Source organism: Montipora capricornis, chromosome 1 (assembly GCF_036669925.1).
Source record: "Montipora capricornis isolate CH-2021 chromosome 1, ASM3666992v2, whole genome shotgun sequence".
In the NCBI taxonomy this organism is placed as follows: Eukaryota; Metazoa; Cnidaria; class Anthozoa; order Scleractinia; family Acroporidae; genus Montipora; species Montipora capricornis.
The window spans coordinates 33,382,175-33,392,174 of NC_090883.1; the positions used below are offsets into that span (position 1 = coordinate 33,382,175).

The window sequence follows — 10,000 nt, forward strand, 5'->3', positions numbered from 1 at the left end:
CATCAAAATCCATGTAGTCTCTACAAAAATTAAACAATTCAACTTACCGGTACTTCGGATATTGCTGGTTTAAGGTGTCCCTCTTTTGCTTCTCGGCCACCTTCTTCTTTTCAATCTAAAGAAGCGATAAACAACGGTAAAAACTCTGGAGGTTTACTGCTTATTTATCTGGAACTATTTTGAAAATGTAACCTGAACAGTACAACGGTCTTCACCTGAATGCCCCACAATCGAACAAATGTCAACACTTTAGCCAATAACAGCTACAGAAAATCAAATACGCCAATCAGAACGAAGTGCAGTTAGGTGCAGCGCGGGAAACGCATCACGGCATTGAATTACCTTTTACTTCCGATTGGCTGATCGGCTGAAACTTTTACACCCAATCAGCGAAGCAAATAAAAAACAATTCCTTTTCAACACTCAATGAATGAGTTGCCAGTAATTGGATCCGTGCTTTATACGCAAAGGGTTCTGGGATCGCCAGGGGGCAAACATTTCAAGTCGCTGTGAGAAAATGTATGGCAGAAACTTATTCGACGTCCAAAAAAATGATTTTGGAGAGAGATCAACGCTTTTTTCGACGCAGTTTTATCAGAAATCGATTTGGACAATGTTCATACGTGGCAAGTGTAAGTTTTTCTTTGAATAACCGTCGTGTGCACTGTGTTTTGAGGAATTTTCTAGACTGCTAGAACATGTTTTATCTGAGCCCTTAGGTAGTCTTACGATTGCTGGGGATCTAAACTTTCATATGGAGAATTCTAACAACGCCCTTTCTAGGCAGTTCATTGAAATTCTTGAAACCTTTGATCTCAAACAGCACGTGTTTTCTCCAACTCTCCAACTAATTTCGCCACACCCTAGATCTGCTAATAACAAGATTAAATGAGGAACTTGTAAAAAATGTTAAGATCCATGACTCGATGATCTCTGATCATCTTGCAGCATTCTGTAACTTATCTCTCAAAAAACCTAAGTTTAGGAAGAAAGTTATTAGCACTCGAAAATTGTGCCCCTTGGATATTGACTCCTTTCGCGAGGATGTTCGTAATTCTTCTCTATTTCAAGAAGAACCCATTGGCTTGGATAGTGCAGTTGCTCAATATGATAATGGTCCCAGATTGTTGTTGGATCTATACGCCCCCGCTAAAAAGCGTTTGGTGACAATAAGACCTTTTGCACCGTGGTATTCGCCAATAGTTGCTAGTGAAAAACGGAAAAGACGTCGCTTAGAGAGAAAATGGCGGAAGACTTGCCTACAGAGTGATAGGGGAGCGTACCAGTATCAGTGTTGCGTTGTCACCTAGTTGATTAGTTCACTGAAATCTACTTATTATACATCATGAATTAATAAGCATTCCTCGGATAAAAGAGTGCTGTTTAGAACTGTAAACAAGCTTATGCAGAAATCTCATGCCGAGACACGATATCCACCTTCTCTTAGCAAATAATGCTTTACTTGCTGATTCGTTTGCTGACTTTTTCACTGCTAAAGTTGAAAAGATTCACACTGCATTGGCTTGCTTTAAGTCGTACTTAACCTCCCGCCAACAGTTTGTTAATGTAGAAGATGGCATGTCATCAAGGCGACCGTTATTGCGTGGGGTGCCTCAGGGGTCTGGGCCCACTGCTGTACCTTGTCTACACTGCACCGATTGTTGATATCATCAAAAAGCATGACTTACTATACCATCTGCATGCTGATGACACGCAACTATGTTATATTTCCTTCAACACCAATTGGTGTGCTGATCTTTATGAAGCAAAGTTGCGTATTGAGCGCTGTGTTGAAGAAATTCAGACCTTTGGATGTGCAAAAACCTATTGAAACTTAACCAAGATAAAACTGAACTTGCTGTTATTAGCTCCAAATTTCGAAATAGACCAACTCTTGAATATGTTCGGGTCGGTGGTTAGTTCATTGCTCCTAATTTGTCTGTACGTAACTCAGGAGTTATCATGGACAATTGCTTTTGCATGGAACAACATGTAAAAAAGATATGTAGTGAGGCAAATTATCATCTCACGAATATATCAAAGATCCGCAAATACCTCACCTAGGACTCTGCTAAATTCTCATCCATGCTTTTATTAGCTTTTCGCTTGACTATCGTAACTCACTTTGATATGGTATTCCAAAATACTTAGTTTGTAGATTACAGCGTGTTCAGAATACGGCGGCTCGCATTGTCACGTTAACAAGGAAGTACGATTCGATTACCCCAATGATGTTCATGCTACACTGGCTCCCCGTTCATTCACGTATTATTTCTAAGCTCCTGTTATTAGTCCATAAAGAACTCAATGGCAAAGCACCCTCTTACATTTCTAGTCTCCTGAGCCATTGTAAGTGCTCTCGGTCTTTACGCTCCAGTGGGCAAGAACTGCTCACTGTGCAAATGGCTAAACTAAAGACTTATGGAGATCGAGCGTTCAGCACTGCTGCGCCAAGGCAATGGAATAATTTGCCTCTTAGCAATCGTAAATCTCTATCAATCGCTATTTTTAAAAGACATTTGAAGACTTATCTTTTTAAAGAAGCCTATGGTTTTTAATTCTTTTCTTTTTTAACTTTTATTTTTTGTACAATAAATATATAAGCTCTGTAACTATTTATCTCGGTATTTTATTATTTTTTTTAGCTTTGAAGTTCTATGTCAATCTGTTCATTGTAAAGCGCTATGAAATTATTGTTGTTATTATTATTATTATTATTATTATTATTATTATTTTTCAACTCTTTATTCATTCCAAAGCTTAAAGGGCCTATGTCACGCAAAATGTAGTGACATGACACCCAAAATGCACAAAAAGTAGAATGAAACATTGCAATAACCACTTAAAACTGTTGAACAACAAAAGAAATACAGTAAAAGGAAAAGAATCATCTTGTTTTTGATGTAACAATTATTTTATCAGTAGAAGATGTCCATATTACCATTTTCGAGTTTAAAACGCGGTATTATTTAAAGGTTCCCCTAAACACCCTAAAATAAGGTGACATAGCCCCTTTAATGATGTTTGTGAAAACTGTGAAATTGTACTTTAATAGATGGTTTTTGCTTGACGCCACAAAGGCCATGTTGGTGCACAGAACAAAAGAGAAAAAAGTCTTTTGGGAATTAACTCTATTATAAAGCAAAACATGAGACATAATTTACTATTATTATACATTGGAGTCACCAGCTCGATTTTGATTGGCTATAAGCACGCAGCTAATTCTTGCTTCCTCTGTTTCTCTTACGTCATAGCTACAGACAGTAACGTTCGGCGTCGGCAGATAACACAAACTTTGACTTTTTTTTACTTTATACAACTATCCAAAATACTTAGTTTGTAGATTACAGCGTGTTCAGAATACGGCGGCTCGCATTGTCACGTTAACAAGGAAGTACGATTCTATTACCCCAATAATGTTCAAGCCACACTGGCTCCCCGTTCATTCACGTATTATTTCCAAGCTCCTGTTATTAGTCTATAAAGCACTCAATGGCAAAGCACCCTCTTACATTTCTAGTCTCCTGAGCCATTGTAAGTGCTCTCGGTCTTTACGTTCCAGTGGGCAAGAACTGCTCACTGTGCCAATGGCTAAACTAAAGACTTATGGAGATCGAGCGTTCAGCATTGCTGCGCCAAGGCAATGGAATAATTTGCCTCTTAGCATTCGTAAATCTCCATCAATCGCTATTTTTAAAAGACATTTGAAGAGTTATCTTTTTAAGGAAACCTATGGTATTTAATTCTTTTCTTTTTTAAATTTTATTTTTTGTACAATATATAAGCTCTGTAACTATTTATCTCGGTATTTTATTATTTTTTTAACTTTGAAGTTTTATGTCAATCTGTTCATTGTAAAGCGCTATGAAAGAGTAGCTGAATAGCGCAATATAAATTATTGTTATTATTATATTATTATTATTATTATTATTATTATTATTATTATTATTATTATTCAACTCTTTATTTAACCAAAGCTTAAAGGGGCTATGTCACGCAAAATGTAGTGTCATGACACCCAAAATGCACAAAAAGTGTGCTTTAGCAACAGGGAGCTTTAGCAACGACGACGGCAACGGCAACGAGAACGTCATCTGTTATTGCATGTAATCACTTTATTTCATGCAGCGTCTGATGCTTATTATAAATGCAAAACACGAGTTTAAAAGTCTGGAAGCCCGAAACTCCCGTGAGCTTTAGCAACAGGGAGCTTTAGCAACGACGACGACGGCAACGGCAACGAGAACGTCATCTGTTATTGTAATCACTTTACGACCATGATTCCAAGCTTTCTAATGTGACAAAGGTATAGCAGTTCTTCAGGAATGAAAACGTTATGAATAGCGCATAATTTTGGGGAGAAACTCTTTTCGCGAGGAACATTTACCTCCAAGTGTTGACTTCCTCCATAAAACCTCAAATTTGACTATTTCACGTTGTTGACAAAAATGAAAAACGCACGTGCAGAGCGTGCAAATAAATCTATTCTTTTTGGCCACTAAATATGCAAATCTGACAACGCCGTTGTCGTTCCCAAGGCCCCGTCCACACGAAGACGATTGTAACCGCAAACGCTGGTAAACGCATATTTTTATCTCCGTACACACGAAGACGATCGTTTACGTAGCCTTTTCACCCGTCCACACGGAAACGCTCGTAAACGCATAAAACGATGTCATACACCGAACGCGCATGCGTTATCGATTTGAGCCTGCAATCTTTGCTTCAGCGCCTTGTGCTTGTAGTTGTGGATAACAATCTTGAGAGGTTTAGTCTTCTTCTTTTGTAGTTTTCCTGTATATCGATTATTGCAAGACTCAATTGAATGCTCGCAATTATGCTTGAAACAAGGGCAAGCATGACACAGCTTAACACTCGTGTGTACGCCATCTTGGAAACGCACTCGATAAAAGAGACTGGCGCTGACATCTGACGTCAGCGTTTTCACAGCGTTTACGAAAATATACGTTTACGGCCGTCCACACGAAGACGCATAAACGGCGTTTTCAAATTTATCCACTTTGGTGAGCGTTTTCGAATTTATGCGTTTACGGTGAGCGTTTTCATCGTCTTCGTGTGGACGGAAGGCCTAAACGCATAAAAAAGTTTGCGTTTACTAGCGTTGGCGTTTACAATCGTCTTCGTGTGGACGGGCCTAAAGCTCTCTATTAGTTTAGCCGCGTACACATGCATTGCATTCTTAAACTATTGAGTCTTTGACGTCATTGTTCTCGATCCAGCTCTCTCAAGATTTTAAAGTTAGTAATGGCGGACCATTGGAAAATTCCAGTTAAAAGAAACAGGTGTCTTTGAAATCAAGGCTTAAAACTTGGGTCACTTACTGTTTAGTTAACATAGTTTTGAAATCCAAAGAAAAATAAAAATTTTTCTTTTGATCATACTTTAAGAGTACAAAACTAAAATGCTGGGCGCTGTGTGCACATCATCGCCAATATCGGGTTTTTTTTTTTCAAACTTGCCTCCTTTCTTAAGTAAAGTTTGGTATCAGCTAAAGTGGTACATAACGTGAAGAACTGTTCCGTGTCCTTGTGAGTTCCGGCCACTTTAATTTAAAATAAAAACAAATTCAAGCAAGTTAACTTTGAAGTGACGAACTTTGCGAAATGCCGATCATTTAGATTTGAAGAACCAGACAGAGGGCCAGTTGGACACTGTTAAAAATCCTCTACACAAACACAAATATACGGGAAAAGAAACTTTAACTCTTGATTATGAATACTTTACAAACCGTGTTTGTACAGTTCCAAAAATCTTCTCTGATATTGTGTAAGTTCGGCACGCGACGGGACTTTGTCAATCTTCCTTTGAAGTGAAGAAATCTCACGGTTCTTTCGAGCCTGAAAAACAACACGTTCAAGCCGACTAAATGTCAGAAAAAATTGAATGCGCAACAGGAAAATATCCACTGCGTGTTTATAACAATGTTAGATAATAAAGAAGGCAAGATTTTCGAAAAGTACCTAAAAAATCTAATTTTTCCAAGTTTTACTTTATCCGCTTCGTATTGTTTTGAAATCAACTCTGATCTTTCCTGAAAAGGAAAACAGTTACGTATATTATTAATTATATGCAGAACAATTGCCCACTTTGAGGTTGCCCGGGAGAGAGGATCGAGAGCCTTGTTGAATTGCACAATGCGACTGTTTTGGGGGACGCATTTTCATCATTGCGTGCGCCGAGCAAGAACTCAAGTTGCAAGAAAGTGATATACCAGAAGCTGAGCTTCCTAAAACACAAAAATATTGTAAAATGGCAATTTTAAAACGATGGCTCGCTTGCCAAGGCACAAGATTGTCCGAAAAACGAACAGATTTGATCGCGAACAGATTTGATCACAATGTGAGCACTCGCCTCCCACCAATGTGGCCCGGGTTCGATTCCCAGACTCGGCGTCATGTGTGGGTTGAGTTTGTTGGTTCTCTACTCTGCATCGAGAGGTTTTCTCCGGGTGCTCCGGTTTCCCCTCTCCTCAAAAACCAACATTTGACTTAATTTCCTTTCATTGCTAATTTCAGTTTACAGTGTCCCCAATTAGTGCGCCAGCATTAGAACAACTAGACACTTAAATAAAGTTCCTTTCCTTTCCTTTACTTTTCCTTTCCCTGTCTCCCACGCATCCTCATAGTGGCCAATTAGCGAGTCGCACAATGTTCGACGTCATCTCTCTCAAGCTCAGTTATTAGTTAAGGGCAAACGCAGGTTAAGAAAGATCTGTAAGACGGCGTTTCGAGCGTGACGAACGGTAACGCTTGAAACCGCAGAGAAGCCATTGATTCGAAAACCAGTTAACACCACTTTTAATCATTTTATTTTTATCATTTACCCAGCGATTGATTAGATCACTGCAAAAGGCAAAACCGCGTCCAAAAAGTGGATATAAGATCTCCTCATATCGCTACAAATTTCACAGCAATTTAGTGGCGTAATTAAGTTTGGATTGCGATGGGTGTGAGTTTAATTTACCGAATGTTATTTTGTGGTTGTACTACACAAAAAATAAGTGCCTTTTAAAGGAGGTTTTCGAGACCAAAATGGGTCTAATTTTACAACTGTTCAGAGTCGGCCAAATTCCCGTACTATTAGCGACTATTAGGCCGAAGAGTTTGTTAGTTATTTATCTGTTGGAGCAGTTTTAAGTTTTGGAAACTATTCAACTGATGTGGACATGCTATACCCACCCACCCATACACAAAGGACAGCCACAACACCGGGAAGACCCCCACTTTTTTCGAATAGTGTGCGGGCTCTTTAAAGTACCTATCACCTCAACACACTTTTTATCCTTTTTTTTCCTTCTCTGAAATCATCCGAAATACATCGTAGTCTTTTTAAAACCTTTAAAATGAACTTTCACTTTTTTATTGGCTTTGAAAGACGGGAAAAGTGGTCGTGCTTTGATCAATAACCGCAGCTTTGAAGTTGACAAGATTATCTGGTCGACAAGATGTTGTCGGTGGCAATTTTCTCAAGTAAAGAAAATAATATAAAACCGTTTGCTTTTCATGAGAAGAGTTGAATTATTACGAACCATTGTGACGTCATGTACATGAATCGTGTATGAATGAATCAATAATGTATGAATAAAATACATTGGGGAAGGGGTTAGTCCTCATCATCATCTGACGAAGAACCTACCACGGAGACCACAGAGTTAAACACAGTGAAGTCAACGTACTTGTTCTAGCTTCTTCTCTTGTACAGCAATTTGTTTTTCGAGAGAAGCCACCAGCTCTCCTCCAGTCCTCTCCCCTCGAGCCTCCAAATTCTCTTGTAACTCGGCTTGCTGTGAAATTAGTTATATTGAATTACCCTATTATTTTTTATATAAAAACGATGGGGTGTAACAAGAACTGCCTGTGACGGGCCCGGTTTGGTGTTAAGTTTGAAATAGACGCCCCTCTCTAATAAACGCCCCGCGTCTAATACACCCTGCCCCCCCCCCCCCCCCCCCCCAAAAAAAAAAACAAAAAAACAAACGTCCAAGAATCGAGAAAACGCTCTGTAAAGCTAAATTACGCAATTTATTTAACACCTTGGTTGTTCGGACACCAATGGCTTACGAATTGTATCCTGTTCGATGTTAAGTTAAAAGTACGGATATCGCTCTTTTTCTTCTTTTTTTCAAATTTTTGCGCTTAGGATGTCGGCAATTTTCTTTCGGTTTGCTCCGGCTGGATATCCAGGAACTTCAAGGCCGAAGATTCAATGATTCACTCCTTCAAGAGCGGCCAACCATGTGAAAAGGGATCGGACCAGTTAAAAACACAGCTCTCTTTATTAGATGAGCCCAGCCTCCCAAACCCTTTTCAGGTCATCACTTAGTCGGATGTCGACAAAGCCAATTGTGCTAACATTGTTGACCCAGATGACGACAAGCGCATTGATATAAAACTATAAATTTACGGTTGTCGCCTCGTTGATACAGAACTATCAAGTTTTATTTGGATTTTCTCGTTGTTGCAGTTAACTTGAAATTAACGCTCCTCTATAATAGACGCCTCTTATGTATTTAACGTCCCCCGTTACACCACAAACATTACGGAACTTAAGCAACGACGACGGCGACGGCACCGAGAACGTCAAAATATAAAATCGCGTCAGTTAAATCACTTTGAAAACATGTCAAACATACTTATATGACAAGTGTGTGGTAGTTCCTCAAAAATGAAATTGGTCAGAAAGGAGCTTAATTTAGGGGAGAAAATGAAAATTTATCGTCCAGTGCTGTCGTTCTCATTAAAGCCTAAAATTTGACTATTTCACGTTGTTGTTTTGCTGACAACGGCAAAGAAATGGACAAAAGTGAAAAAAGCACGTGCAGGACGTGCAAACCTATTGTTTTTGCCCACTAAATATGCACATTTGTGACGTTCTCGTTGCCGTCGCCGTTGTCGTTGCTTAAGTTCCCTATTAAATAAATACTTCGCCCACATTGTAACACGTGAACGAGATGGAATAATCGCCCAAGAATTACAGTAGTTTAAAGTAATGTTATAAGGTGACGTTTTCGTCAACTTCGCCGTCGTAGATCTTAAATTAGGGAGTTTAACCAAAGACGACGGCTACGAGAACAACAACGCCACAAAGCAAGAATATGATTGGTTAAAAAAGAAAAAATAAACGTGCTGCACGTGCAGCACGAATTTCCGTGCATTTTCGCATTTTTGCCGCACTCCACAAAAAAAACAAGCGCCCTAGGTTTCAATTTGTATCTTGTTGTCGTAAAAGCCTCAAATTTGATGATTCCACGTCGTTGTTACGCAGAATACCGCAAAAATATGCGCTAAAATGCGTGCCGCACTTGCAGAACAATTATTATTTTTCTCTTTAACCCAATGATATTATTGCTTTGTGGTGTCTTCAGTCGCCGTAGCCGTCCTCGGTTCTTAAACTCCCTGGTCCCTAATGAAGCAACGGCTTGAACGGAACTCAAACTCATGATTGCGCAACTGCACTGCACTCGCTCTACCATCTAAGTTATCAAACCCGTTGCTGCGAAAATAAAGCTTTTTGGCGAGGGTCTTCGTTTTGAAGTTTGAGGGGGGGGGGCATTTCTACAAAACGAAGACCCTATCGATTTTATTGTTTTAGCGCCGAACAATGCGTTTCAGCAGGTTTTAACAGTTCTTAAATTAATTGAGATTCAAGTTTTCGTTTTTGGGTCTTCGGTCTTCAGTCTTCGGTCTTCGTTTTGTAGACACCCCACGTTGGGAGCTGGTCACTTTCAAGTTCATGTTGGCTTCGGTCGCATTAGGGAGTTAACAGTACTGTTAAATAACGTTCTATTGTTCAGTTTTCCCCTAGGGATTCAAAACACCAGAGGGTCGCGGTCACACTTGAGAGAAACGCAGTGTAGCACAAGTGTTGACACTACTCCAGTGTCCACTCTCTGGTGTTTTGAATCCCCAGGGCCCAGGGGAACACTGAACAATAGAACTTGCCTTAACACTAGTCTTAACTCCCTAATGCAGACGCAACC

General features: G+C 39.5%; 1 protein-coding gene and 1 long non-coding RNA gene across 10 annotated transcripts in view; both read right to left on the bottom strand.

Moving 5' to 3' along the window:
* The window catches only part of LOC138039931 (uncharacterized), a 141,375-nt gene that overhangs the window by 6,764 nt on the left and 124,611 nt on the right, over positions 1–10,000 (bottom strand). The gene's annotated exons all lie outside the window — the stretch shown is intronic.
* Positions 1–10,000, bottom strand: part of LOC138039499 (coiled-coil domain-containing protein 93-like) — a 23,270-nt gene that overhangs the window by 5,613 nt on the left and 7,657 nt on the right. Inside the window, exons 6-9 of one of the 5 annotated variants that reach the window (XR_011130612.1) lie at positions 7,697–7,804; positions 5,984–6,052; positions 5,750–5,861; positions 54–115 (exon numbers count right to left, since the gene is read on the bottom strand). Coding sequence is in view for 4 of the 5 variants with exons in the window: in XM_068885519.1 (XP_068741620.1) it covers positions 54–115; positions 5,750–5,858; positions 5,982–6,052; positions 7,697–7,804 (350 nt within the window). In the remaining variant the exon portion in view is untranslated. Of the gene's footprint in view, positions 1–53; positions 116–5,749; positions 5,862–5,981; positions 6,053–7,696; positions 7,805–10,000 lie in introns of all 5 variants that reach the window. The other 4 variants (XM_068885519.1, XM_068885521.1, XM_068885520.1 and 1 more) reach the window with 4 other exon arrangements.